The 14,437-nt window shown below is 42.2% G+C and overlaps 1 protein-coding gene across 1 annotated transcript; it reads left to right on the top strand.

The window, feature by feature from the left end:
* Positions 1 to 393: 393 nt before the first annotated feature.
* Positions 394 to 13,514, top strand: LOC311061810 (extracellular calcium-sensing receptor-like; the record flags this gene model as incomplete). The annotated part of the gene is made up of 10 exons (XM_084080507.1): positions 394 to 435; positions 800 to 830; positions 4,157 to 4,437; positions 6,384 to 6,470; positions 7,356 to 7,625; positions 8,403 to 8,609; positions 9,669 to 9,938; positions 10,955 to 11,182; positions 11,274 to 11,397; positions 12,601 to 13,514. The coding sequence occupies 10 exons, from the start codon at positions 394 to 396 to the stop codon at positions 13,512 to 13,514; spliced, it is 2,454 nt and encodes an 817-aa protein (XP_083936633.1).
* Positions 13,515 to 14,437: the final 923 nt, after the last annotated feature.

Genomic DNA, 14,437 nt, shown 5'->3' on the forward strand with positions numbered 1-14,437 from the left:
GACAGCAGACTGTCACCGAGTCGGTGACAGCAGACTGTCACCGAGTCGGTGACAGCAGACTGTCACCGAGTCAGTGACAGCAGACTGTCACCGAGTCGGTGACAGCAGACTGTCACCGAGTCGGTGACAGCAGACTGTCACCGAGTCGGTGACAGCAGACTGTCACCGAGTCGGTGACAGCAGACTGTCACTAAGTCAGTGACAGCAGACTGTCACTAAGTCAGTGACAGCAGACTGTCATTGAGTCAGTGACAGCAGACTGTCACCGAGTCAGTGACAGCAGACTGTCACTATAAGTCAGTGACAGCAGACTGTCACTATAAGTCAGTGACAGCAGACTGTCACTATAAGTCAGTGACAGCAGACTGTCAATGCCAGTGAGCTCTGTGGAAAATGACTGAAGCCGTTATAGGAAGCAAGCAAGCTAAACCAGAGGTAAGTTTGTACGTTGGTCCACTCCTCATGAATGCCACAAAATGAGCAGACCGATTATTTTGTGTATTCCTACTAAAATTACCATTGTATCAACATTTTATTAGTCAAATCCCCCTTTTTGCCTTCACATTTTTTAGTTTTTGTTTGCTTAGTTTTTTTCACCTTTTATCTAGTTATTCTCTTAATAACGTTTTTGTTTGTTCTGTTCTGTTTTGTTTTGTAAAGCAGCTTTGAGTACCAAGAAAATGTAAATTGGATGTATTATTATTATTTTTGCCAGGTTACGATCCATAATCTCTGTAATCTGTTAGCTAGATGCCATAATGTGATTGTGTCTCTCCTTATTTTTTAACTGTAATTTAAGAGTGACTTTGAGAGCTTTTTCACCGTGCAATGTAAGTCAACGAGGAGACCATTTTTTCTACAATATCAATTTCTAATCGCTGGAGCTACGGAGCAGGATATCTCGACGATTGGGCTAGTTGCATCATGACAAGGTAACCCCAAACCTGTTTTAAGAGGCCTGTGATGCAACAGACCTGAAAGAGAGGTTCCAGTGGGAACTGAGACGTAAAACGTGGAAGAGTGGGGACGTTATAGCTATAGTTTAAGTGGCTGAGGTGTGAGGGAAAAACAAGAGTGAGGCCTCAGGCATCTTCAACTCACCAGATGTGTTCCAAATGACAGTCCCTTAGCTGGGTGATGTCATCTGACAGGCAGCTCCACAAACACACAAACATGTTGTTTTTCATTAACCTAAAGGGCCTAAGAGGCCATGTAAAATTATAACACTAATTAAATATCACATGGGTCAATGCCTTACTAAATCAGCTGTTCGGATTTAATTGTTCATTTGATGAGACTGTCAAAAGTGTAAGTTTAATACCTTTATACAGATGCCTAATTCTGAGAGTAGAATATTAAATATTAATAGAATATTAAACTTTATTAACATGCTCATTCACAGTGAATATCGGTTAAAGTAAACAGAGCTCTGCAAATCAAGTTGAAGCCTTCGTAGCTTGTTGCTTAGCAAAAAAACTGAACTTCCGAAGTGTATTTTAATTATATTTTAAAACGGAAATGACAAACAAACTAGAAAAAGTGCTCCTCAGAGCACAGGTCTCCGCCAGGTCAGGTACGTTATTGTGGCCTCCTGGTGGCGCTATAACAGGCCAATGTGAAAAGGGTGGCATTTCTTCCTCGGCCTAGTGGGAATGTGCGTGTGAAATTTCACAGAAATCGCAAGCTGCGTTCATGATTTGAGGTATTTTGTTCAAAACGTACCAATCCTGCAAACTTTGGAAGCCAATCTTAGCCAATCAGGATGGAATATGGAAAATCGGACAGATCCGGGTTGATCACATGACTATAGAGATACTGTGTACCGATTTGCATGACGTTTGGATCAAATCTGTAGGACTAATATCAAATAATGGGTTTTGCACAAATCGGCCTCCTGGTGGCGCTATAACAAGCCCATGTGAAAGATTTGGGGCAGAGGTTCTGAATTGGCATCCAGGGAGTGTGTTTGCACAGTTTCTCAGTGACCGGGCCAACGGTGCCGGAGATTTGGTGCTAACGGACAGGACACACGGACACACGGACGGACAGGGTGCAAAACATACTCTCTCGCCATGCCTTTCGGCCTGGTGGAGACAATGACAGCTTCTGTTCACACCTTTCAGGAGATGTAGTCATGCTGCGTTCACACTGGCAGCTATATAAATGATACAAAACGCCCATGAGGAGCCGTCACTTACACCGGTGGTTCTCAAACTTCAATGATCCCCCCAGTCTGGGCTTCCATTGAAAATTAAGTCGCTTTGTAGCTGCATGCTAGTGTGAACATAGCATTACAACACTCTGTAGCATTTGAAGATTGTAGAAGAGTGGTCTGAGTTGTCTGACTTGATAGACTAGCCTGTGTGTCACTCGTATTCATTCATGCAGCACAGCATCTTCTTAAAAAGAGAAAACCTGGCATTTGATGTGTTTAAGTCAGTGGTTTTCAACCTTTTTCATGCCAAGGACCCCTAAAATGATATACATTTGGCCGCAGACCCCCATTTGAAAATGTTTTGGGCCAAGGACCTCCAGAAGCAAAGATATCAGTTAATTTTCGCTTTAAAAAGAAATAATATTCAAAGGTATGTACACTTTTTCAAGGTTTAGATCTACAATCTACACCGAGATTGAGCTTGTAGATCTGCTATTTTTGAATAGCCAAAGCTAAGTGGTTAAAATGATTGTGACGCTATCGCTGGGGACCCTCTGGTACTCCCTCAAGGACCACTGGTGGTCCCTGGACCACTGGTTGAAAACCACTGGTTTATGTCATGGATTTCATAGTATTATTTCACAGTTGCAGGTGTTGTGCGGTGGGTGGTGCTGGAGTGGCTGTGGATGAGGGGCCCAATTTGGGCCACATGTTGATATTTTTTCATAATATAGAATTCATTTTCTAAAATCCATAATGTATTTCTTGACCTAAAGTGGGTGAATAGTTGCCAACGTAGACCTGGTAAGATAGTGTTGTTGACACATTACAGGACACATCCCTCCCTTCCTTCAAAACTACACTCAAACATAGGAGGCGGGTAATGAAGGCTAGGGTAGGCTAAGCCTTCCCAAATGTTATGCTGGGAAATTCTGGGAATTGTGCAAATTATATATAATAATATACAGCATTATTTAGTAATTGTTTTGATAATAAATCAGTAAAATCAGGCAAAAATATGAATTAAATTAAAACCAAAAATCAAAAAGAAACGAACACAATCCGCCCAGAAAATCCGCCCAAAATCCAATCCGCCCAATTGTCAAGCTCACCCGCCGCCTATGCACTGAGGTCTAGTTAAGATGTCTCTCAACCCATGCTTAACTTTTAACCGATTTTAGTTGTCTTGTCTTTTTCTAGTTTTTCTTGTATTTTTTTTTTCTTAATAAAGTTGTTTCCTTTTCTTTCATGCAAAGCGACTTTTGGTACTTAGAAAAGCGTAAATCTGAGCTATTATCATTATAATTATCATTGTTTTGATATGTTATGTTAGGATTAATGCATGTTAAGCCCTGCCCCTACTTCTGCCTTGGCCCAGATGGGAGTGAAGGATACGTTGGCACAGGGGACGGCATTGCACTGTGTATAAAGTTTAGCAACTGGACAAACGATTTGGGGAAAGGGGGGGATACATAGAGAAGGACAGTCATGCAGGCTTCTCTAGACCTACACTTGCTTGTATACCTGTACTTGACATTGATATTGTGGTATTTTGTCTCTCCTTTGTCTTCGTCACCTTCCTCTTCTTGTGAGTTACAGGCACAGTTAAATATCAACAGATTTTACAAGGCTGGGGACTTGGTTCTGGGTGGTTTGTTTACAACCCACTCAGTCCCTGTCTACCCTGAGGTGTCTTTCACCTCCAAGCCACGGGAGCCCACTTGCCATGGGTGAGTACGCACACAGAAAAATAAAGGTTCTCAAATGGTTCTCTAAAATGTTAAATGGTGCCACGAAGAACCAGAACAACCTCAAATGGTTCCTCGAATGGTTCTGTTGGTGCACCTTTAACCACTTTAACAAGCTCACAATCAGTGAGCTTGTTCATCATCATGAATACATCAATATGAATACAATGGCAAGCAAGAGAACAGGGATCTTCTTTTGATAGAAAGTATGTTATGTATTTCTACATTTTGTGTGTTAGTTTTTTCATTCCAGGGTTCAGGCAGGCCCAGACAATGGCGTTTGCAATCAGTGAGATCAACAGAAACAGCAGCCTGCTGCCCAATGTGACTCTGGGCTATAGGATCTATGACACCTGTCACACGCTTCGAGGTGCATTCCACGCAGCGTTGTCATTGGTCAGCGGGAGAGAGGATCAGTTTCAATTGGACGAGGGCTGTGCTGGGTCCCCTCCAGTGATAGGAATTGTGGGTGCCGATTCCTCAACACATTCTATTGCCATCTCCAGTGTGTTAGGTTTGTACAGAGAGCCCCAGGTAAGTTTTCCTACGAGAAACCATTTACCATATCACCAATTAAATACTGAATACATGCTTAATTTGGGTTGTTTATTTACAAATGTGATAAACATTGTATATCGTCTCTGTCGGGTGGAAACCTCATGTGTCCAAAACTGTTACTTTTCAGGATTCAAATTCAAATGTAGCAAAAGTAGCAGATCTACAAGCTCGAAACGCGGACCGAAGCTACTTTTTGATGAACCTCCAACCATCCACAAACGAAAACTAAGAGCATTTTGTCTATAATTTCAGTTTGTTTTAGTTAGTTTTGTAAACACACAATACAGTTTCAGTTCGTTATTGTTTATTTATTCTTATTCTAGTTTTTATTTAGTTCAGTTAACGGAAATGTTTTTATTTTATTTTATTTTTAGTTATTTTGTTAGTTTTCGTTAACTATAATAACCTTGCATGGAACATCTAGGCTACTGGCAGGCAGAGCATGTGAGCAGAGCAGTCAGGTATTGATTGATTGATTGATTGATTGATTGATTGATGTACTTTATTTAGTAAGACATGAGAACATCAGTACATGGAAGTACAAATTCACAATACAAGGTCTACTAAACTGGGAGACTCATTAAGCACTGAGCTTGTTTAATTAAGACCTGAGGAACGCATCTGTGTGTCATTTTTAGATTTCGTTGGGCGGTGCCGCGCTATGAGCTTGTATATCTGCTATTTTTGAAAAATCGTGAACAATTTTGTGCAAATCTTTGAATATATATATATATATTTAAAGCAAGCATTTCTAGCTAAAATGTTATTGCTTCTGTGGATTCTACAAATGTCTTCTAAATCAGTTTAAAACAGTTTTCTGAAACACTTATGTTGCTATAATATTAATGTCAGTGTCAAGGAGCCCCACAACGATATGTATTTGGCTGCGGACCCCCATCTAAAAAAAAATGTTCCAGGGACCCCCAGAAGCAAAGATTTGAGTAAAAAACAATTGCTTTATAGATATATATTCAAAGATTTACAAAAAAAAAAACATGATTTAAAAAAAATAGCAGATCTACAAGCTCATAGCGCGGCACTCGGTGCCGCGCTATGAGCTTGTATATCTGCTATTTTTGAATAGCCAAAAGTATAAAATATGGATAAAGTGGTTACACAGATGCGTCCCCCGGTCTTAAAGGGTTAAAAGGAGCAAGAAGCAGGTTTTTAAAAGGTCGGCGTGCAATGCATCTGTGTTAGAAGTTTGATTCACCCGGCCTGAATCCTACAGTATGTCCACGTCCCTGAGTCGGCGTGGTCTCGCGGTCACATGTAAAGTATTATATAAGAGGGGTGGGGTGTATTTGGAGTGATATTCAGAATGTTATAGTATAGCATTGTAACCTTAAACCTTATCGCATACGCGAATTTCAATCACTGTGGTCAATACATAATAACTCAAGCTTACATCAATGTTATAATAACATAACATATTTCTCTGTAATCCACAAAGTCTGAGCCTTGGGTCCGTTATGTTTCTATCATCAGTCAAATGTAGGTTACACTTTGAAATTGGTAAAAGAAAAATAAGTGTTGGCTTTCTGCTTTAGTGAGTCCATTCAAATGCTTTTTTTTTTTTATCCTACATTTTTATCCCACGATTTTGTAACCCCATTTTTTACACCTAGTGCCAATTGTCTATGTAATCCTGGGCACTACCTTCCCTCTGCCAACCTATAGGGAGGCCAGGGCCGAGCTCATGCCTCCTTCAATGCATGAGAGCCAACTGACTTTTCAAATGCTTTTGGGAGAGGGAGAGGGAGCGGGAGAGAGAGAGAGGGGGGAGGTGGAGTGATTATCCCATAGGATTTATGGTTACTGTATACTCTCATGTGCTCATATTCTCCGCTTGCAGAGAACATTATTTTATTTTCAGAAATTGTAGAGTATATTACGGAACAGATGCTTTGTGCCTTGTATAGGTGAGTTACTATTCTACCTGCTCCTGTCTGAGTGACCGCCGTCGGTTCCCCTCCTTCTTTAGAACGATCCCAAGTGACGCCTTCCAGGTGAACATCATCTACAGACCAACGATCTGTTGCTATCAACTAGTACATGATGTTCCACACACTGCTTGCTGGTGCTGATTTGGTCTCTGTTGACAGCATCGAAAGTGAAAATGATTAGACTTCACATCCTTTGTGTAATCTGTGTAGGAGATTAACTGATTTGCAAATATGTTTCCCAAACAATGGGTCGTGACCCTTTAATTAGTATTAGTATTAAATTAGTATTTAATTATTAAAAGGTTTTACCTCAGAAGTAAAAAAAAACAAAAAACTTTAAAATAAATATTTGTGGAATTTTAAAAAAGATACCTAAAAATGTCCATAAATTAAAAAAAGAAACATAAGAAATAGTGAAAATAGCCGATCTACAAGCTCACAACGTGTCGCATCGCCACGTGTTGTGAGCTTGTAGATCTGCTATTTGCACTATTAAATAGGGCTTTTCACTATTAAGATTAAATCACCCATAGGCTCTAAAGTAGCCTGACAGCGCATTGTGGGTTTGAGTACCGATCACGACGGCCTTTAATGAGTGTCACCCCCAGTCTCTCTCCCCATTTCCTGACAGCCTACTAATAGGGCATAAGTCAGGGGTCTTCAACGTTTTCAGGCCAAGGACCCCCTAGCTGAAAGAGAGATGAAGCAGGGACCCCCTCTATATTGTATAAAATTGTGTTTCAGATTCAACTTTTTTTGTTTACTTGGTCTGCTCTTTTTCCCCTCTACACCTATAGCCTCTTTGCCAAAAATAGCCGATCCCGGACCCCCTGTTGAAGACCCCTGGCTTAAGTGGTTAATTCAGAATGTGTTTTTGTGAGATTGGGTCCCCATGGGGAACGTTTGGGAACCAACCGATCTAATCCAAGCACTCTTTCCTCCAACCAGGTGCGTGCCATGCTCCAGATTGTCAGGCGGTTCGGCTGGACCTGGGTGGGACTGGTGATTCTGGACAATGACTATGGCCACCACGCCGCCCGGTCCTTCCGGGCCGACCTGGCCCGGTCTGGCTTGGCCTGCCTGGCGTACGTGGAGGTTCTGCCCATGGACAGCGAGCCGGCCGAGGTCCGGAGGATCGTCTCTGTGATGAAGACTTCCACGGCGCGCGTTGTCATCGCATTTGTGTTTGGGAGCCGCATGGCCAAACTCATGGAGGAGGTTGTGTTCATATGATACATGTTCATTTTGGTGATTCATAATTAAAAGGGATCTGAGATTATAGCTTTAGTGAAGTGAAGACATTATTTCAGAATAAATAATAAATAACAATTTGCAATGCAATTTAATCACTCATATGTTCATCAATTTAAATGCTCAGCAACTATATATTCTTTTACACTTCAGATTTGCTTTTGATCTCAGACTCGGTACATCTATAGCATAATAAGCACACAAATAATCACACCATTCACACATCTATCTCATTGCTGTAATAGCTAATGGTTATAAAGTCTGTCTGTGGGTTCTATAAATATTTAACCAAAGAAAAGTATTATTAATTAAAGCTTGTGATCCTTTGGAACGCTGTTCCAAACGCAGTTTTTCCCCTCACAATTATTCCATGAAAAAAATACATTAAGAAAAAACTTTAGAAGCAGTGAAAATAGCAGATCTACAAGCTCACAACGTGTCCCCTCGCGGCGCGTTGCGAGCTTGTACATCGGCTATTTTCACTAGTTTGGGTCCCGGGAACACATTTATTTTTTGGGTCACGACCCAAAAAAGTTTGGGAACCACTGGGCTAAGGCATATTTTCTCTGATTTTAGGTTTAGGCCACGCCTAAACCACGCCCACCTGGGCGAAACACCAAAGAAAGAGGGAGTCTCCTACAGTATAACCACAAGGCCACTGAGCTGGTTGTTTTTTTTTTACATACAAGGTTTACGTCCGACAGCGACGATAACACAACAATAATGTTTTGTCGGACACAACAGGTGGTCAGGCAGAACGTGTCGGGTCTGCAGTGGATGGCCAGTGAGTCGTGGACCACCAACACTGGCCTCCAGACCGCTGGCTTCATGCCCTACCTCAGAGGCACCCTGGGCATCGCCATCCGTCGAGGAGAGATGCCGGGCCTCAGGGACTTCTTGTCAAACATACATCCTGACAGTGAGCCTGACGGCAGCCATGAGAATAACATAGTCAGTGTTTTGTTCTCAATTTAGCACAGGGGTCTTCAACGTTTTCAGGCCAAGGACCCCCTAGCTGAAAGAGAGATGAAGCAGGGACTTCACATTTTTTGTTTACTTGATCTGCTCTTTTTTCCCTCTAGGCCTACACCTATAGCCTCTTTGCCAAAAATAGCCGATCTACAAGCTCTCAACGCCTCGCAGCGCGAGGCGTTGAGAGCTTGTAGATCGGCTATTTTCGGCTAATGTTCCCCTCAGAAAAGGAATTCTAGGGTTCAAGTGGTTAATGTAAAAAAACTAAATCCTATCACACAAAGATTTGGCGGACCCCCTATAGCAGCTCTGAGGACCCCCTAGGGGTCCCGGACCCCCTGTTGAAGACCCCTGATTTAGCATTTAGTGATTCCCAAACCTGCGGGCCGGGGCCCAACTGGAGGGCTGTGAGGATAATGGAAGTGGGCCCCCCTAAATAATTGGCAAAGCATTAAGATTTTATTGATAATATAAAAAATATTGGGGGAAAAATCATGGTATTCATTTTTTTTTTAAATAAACACGCTCTGAAAATGCGCAGGGCAAAATCGTGACCACTTAACACAGGAACCGATCGTCTGTCATGTTAAGTGGTTAGAAGGGTGTTAAAGGGATAGTTCACCCAAAACATTGCTTTTTTCCTATCGATTAGTCACCCCATGGACACTTGAATTCATGGATATTTTTTAGTTTATGTCGCATTCCTAAGACAATATTTTGATGATCGGTAGGAGACACAAAGGAGTCTCTTTGTGTTTCCTATTATTATACTATTATTACATTATCAGCAAAATCATCCATGAATTCAAGTCTCCATGGGGTGACTAATCATTAGGAGAAAAAATGCCATTTTGGGGGTGAACTATCCCTTTAAGGCCACAAACGCTTTCAATATTTTCAAGAGGGCCCTGATCCAGAAAAGGTTAGGAACCACTGATTTAGTGTTTAAGCTGCGATTTCAACCTGAATTAAGTTCTTTTTAAAACATAATTCACATTGTATTTTAAGCATGCTGAAGTGTTCATTGTGTTTCTTCAGGTGAGGCAGTTTTGGGAGAACACATTCGGGTGTAAATTTGCACCCCTCCCCTCAGAGTGGGCGGATGCTGGTGGAAGGGTGTGTACTGGACGAGAAACCACGGCCGAAACTAACCTTCTGGACGTGTCTGACTTCAGGCCCGAGTATAACGTGTACAAGGCTGTGTACGCCCTGGCCCATGGCCTCCATGACATGCTGCAGTGTGCCCCAGGACGAGGGCCTTTCACTGGGGGCAGCTGCGCCCGTTTGCAGGCAATACAGCCATGGCAGGTGTTGCCATTAATTCACAGTTTACCTGTTAATGTTTCTAGTTGGACTCAAATTGAGAATGATAAGGAATACTGTATGTAAATATGACATTCATGAAAAGCAAGTAAAATGGACATAGGCATTAGGAGAAAATATATAAATGTTCTTATAGTGATGTGGTTCTAAAAGTGGGTCCATGAGGGGGTTCCAGGTTCCCCAGCTAAATGATTGATAGTTAGGAACCAAATGGACCCCCATAATGACTCAGAGAGTGTACAAATGGAACCAAATGGACACACACGCACGCACACACGCGCACACACGCACACGCACACACACACATCCCACTAAATACAGTAAATGTTTATATTGTGTTGTATTACCCATAGACTGTATAAACGAGATGGACAAAGCCAGACCGCTGGTTTCTACAGACCGAAAATTAAGCCGATTGTTCAGGAATTTGAAATCCGCCATCTCTAATATAAGCCCAAAAGCACGTCGGTAACAGGAACCGGAAAACAATCCCCAAAAAATGCTATTGGTTGGGTAGCTTGTCAATCAAGAGCGGGGGCGGGGAATGAATGCTATTGGTTGTGTAGCTTGTCAATCAAACCATCCCGCCCCTCCTAGAGAATAGCCTACTTTATCGTCAATTTTAAAATAAATGGGACCATAATTTACCAAAACGCATATCATGATGATTGAAAGGAGACTTTAAACTAGCGACTGGAAGCATATAGTATTTATGACAATTTTTATTAAGGTAAGAAAATCGAGTCTGAAAGTTTGTCAAAAACCCATCCGCTTGTGTTAAAATAAATTCTTTCTGACACCGGCAGGTCGGCGCAGGGTAAAACAGCGCCACTCTGGCCATTCATAAGCTTCTGTGTTGGCCTCATCGTAAATATCCAAGCCTTGCCCCTTGGTATTACCCTTCAAGGGTAATACAACAGTCCATGTCACTGTAACTATAGTATAATCATGTATAGCCTACAGTCGTTTTTCTTCATCATTCTGTTCATCACCATTTGTAGCTTGTGTATTACCTGGAAAAGGTCGACTTCACCACATCATTTGGTGATCATGTATCATTTGATGAGAATGGTGATCCGTTACCAATCTATGATGTCATGAACTGGGCGTGGCTCCCTGATGGAAGCACCAGGGTTCACAACGTAGGTGTGGTCAAGAAGTCAGCCTCCGGAGATGAAGAACCCATCCTTGATGAAGACAGAATCTTCTGGAACTTTGAGTCCAAAAAGGTCACTTTTTTCAGGTTTTTTAAAATAACTAATGTTGAGCTCATGACGCGCATGTCATTTTCAAATTGATCATTGTTACTTTCCTCCGTAGCCGCCTGGGTCAGTGTGCAGTGAGAGCTGTTCCCCTGGAACCCGTGTGGCCAGAAGGAAAGGAGAACCTGTCTGCTGCTTTGACTGCATTGCTTGCTCTGAGGGAGAGATCAGCAATAAGACTGGTTGGTTTACATATAGTCCATTCCCGGCGGATGTTCCCACCTAGCCTGGAAACCAGACGAATGTGCCAGTGCAAAAAAAACAAAAAAAAACAGCCCTCGGCAGATTTGGTCTGACCCCGCTCGATTGTGATTGGATGTCCCTGCCCCCGGAGTTGTGGGGCACCAATCAGCGCCCAGTATGCAAATATGAAAACATTTTTTTTTATTCACCCCTTGGAAATGCAGGTTCCACACAGAGATTCCAGACTAATATCTACCCAGTGAAATTAGTCTGGCCATGCCAGGCTAGTTCGCACCCATACTAAGAGTGCAGACTTGGTACGGAAACTGCCACTTCAGATCCACCATAGCCAATGCCAGATTCCTAACCGCTTAAATTTAGGAAGACAAAAATCATCTTAAATCATTTTAGATCGATATAGGCCTACTAAAGAGAAAAATGCATGAGAAAGGCAATGTAACTATATAAATGTCCTCCCTCCACCGATTGGTCACTATGTCATTGTAGCATCTGAGTGCTACTGTGGGTTATTGCTGACACAATGAATGAGACGATTGTGTAATGAAAGGTCATACAACACTTTACACAAACATATTGGTGAACCAATATAGACTACATGTAGCCAAGCCTTAGTGGGTCTGCTGCTTGCTATGCGTTGCAAATTCATTCATAACTTTGCAACACTGCTAGCTCTCTCTCTTTCTGCTGTCTCTGTTGTTGTGTCTGTGTATGTGTTTGGAGCCCAGGTACAGCATGCTGTACTATTAATAGAGGCGGCCACAATTTGACAAGTGGAAACACCACCCACAGCTTCCTCACTTCCTGCATATGCCTATATGCCAATGGTCAATGCCCATGTGCAATTTCAGATCATTGAGGAGATAAATGGATGAGGGCATTTCCGTAAACTGGAGAGTCTTAATTGAGTGAGAGTTAACAAAAATGCAAATAAAGCAAAGCGTAGGTTTCTCCCCGCATATGCCAAAAGTTCTGCCCATGTGCAAATTCAGATCGATTGGTCAACTCACTGAGGAGATACATGGACAGACAGACATACAGAAAGACAGAAGGAAGGACAGAAGTTTCCACATAACGTAAAGTTGGATATAGTAGAATTATTGTAGGATAGTAGAATGTGGCAATATTTAGGTTATCTTTAGGACGATACTTTTCTGTCCCTTTAACCTTGCTGTCTTTGTTAGACTCTACAGAGTGCATCAGTTGTCCAGAGGACTTCTGGTCCAGTCCCCAGCGAGACCATTGTGTCCCTAAGAGCATTGAGTTCCTCTCCTACCATGAGGCCTTGGGCATCACCTTGACAACCATCTCATTGCTAGGCACACTGATCTGTGCCATTGTGCTGGGAATCTTCACCTATCACCGAGACACACCAATGGTGCGCGCCAACAACTCAGAACTCAGCTTCCAACTTTTGCTGTCACTCAAACTGTGTTTCTTGTGCTCACTTCTGTTCATTGGCCGTCCCATACTCTGGACGTGTCAGCTGAGGCACGCGGCATTCGGGATCAGCTTCGTGCTGTGTGTCTCGTGTATCCTGGTAAAGACCATGGTGGTGTTGGCTGTGTTCAAGGCCTCCAAGCCTGGGAGTGGAGACATTCTGAAGTGGTTCGGTGCAATGCAACAGAGAGCAACAGTTCTGGCTCTTACTTCCATCCAGGCAATAATTTGCGTAGCCTGGCTTGTGTCTGCCTCACCAACTCCTTATAAAAACACACAATACTACAGTGATAAGATAGTCTATGAGTGTGATGTGGGATCAACAGTTGGTTTTGCCGTGTTATTGGGTTATATTGGTTTACTGGCACTCCTCAGCTTCGTCCTAGCTTTCATGGCAAGGAATCTTCCAGATAACTTTAATGAAGCCAAGTTAATCACTTTCAGCATGTTGATCTTCTGTGCTGTGTGGATAGCCTTCATCCCAGCATATATCAGCTCTCCAGGCAAATATGCAGATGTAGTTGAGGTATTTGCAATTTTAGCATCTAGTTTTGGCCTTTTGCTAGCACTGTTTGGACCAAAATGTTATATAATCCTTTTGAAACCTGAGAGAAACACTAAGAAGTCCATCATGGGTCGCGGTGCAACCAATACATAGAAGCAGAAATTCAATTATAGTAAATGTTGTGTGTAATTTATAAAAAAATGTTTGTATGCATAAGTGTATATGGATTATTTGAATGCTGATAATCTTGTTAGTATAATGGGTTCCGTTTTCTACCAGATTAAACTAAATGTGGTCAGAGATGCAAACAGCTATTATCTACCATAAAGGCTAAAATCACCAAATATAAAGGCTATGTTTGGTGATTTTAGACCAAACAGTGTATGTATCAGTCAGTTTTAATATTCCCTTCCGATTGGCTATGATTGGCTTCTATAATTTGTGGGAGGTGCTGTTTTGCCAGAAATGCCACAAATAATGAACTTTGGATGCCCCAAATCTCCATCAGAGGGGCCTCTAAACAACGCCAAAAGCTATTTCACTGGGGCATCCCAAATGCTACAAATGTCACTGTTTGTTGCAGACATTTGGTTTTAGAAATCAAATGAGTCATCATGTGACAATGACCTTCAAACAGGGGTTTCTTACTGATAGGTAACTTACTCACTTACTCATACCATTTGTCTATAATTGCCTTCAAAGGTGTGTTGGTGGGGTCTATTTCTCACAAACAAAACCACCATATGTCATGAACACGATATTCAATCATACTCAAATTGGAAAAGATTGTTGAAGGAACTCTATAGAGCACACCTCCAAAACCGGCTTAACTTTTGCCCATAGGGGGCACCACAAATGTGAACAGTTACACTGTTGTTCGTACAAACTCTATTTACCCCCTCAGCTTCCTTGTGTCCTGGCAGCTGCACCCCACCACGACTCACACAGTCTCGGGTACAGGCCTGGCAGAGAGGGGAGATTGGGGGGCGCAGATTGTAGAGAGCCATGTGTTGAGGGAAAGCAATCGGCTGAAACGCCCCATTCCATCAATTCATTGATTGATTCAATGGAATGCA

Source organism: Gymnoscopelus microlampas, assembly GCF_963454915.1.
Source record: "Gymnoscopelus microlampas genome assembly, chromosome: 15".
NCBI lineage: Eukaryota > Metazoa > Chordata > Actinopteri > Myctophiformes > Myctophidae > Gymnoscopelus > Gymnoscopelus microlampas.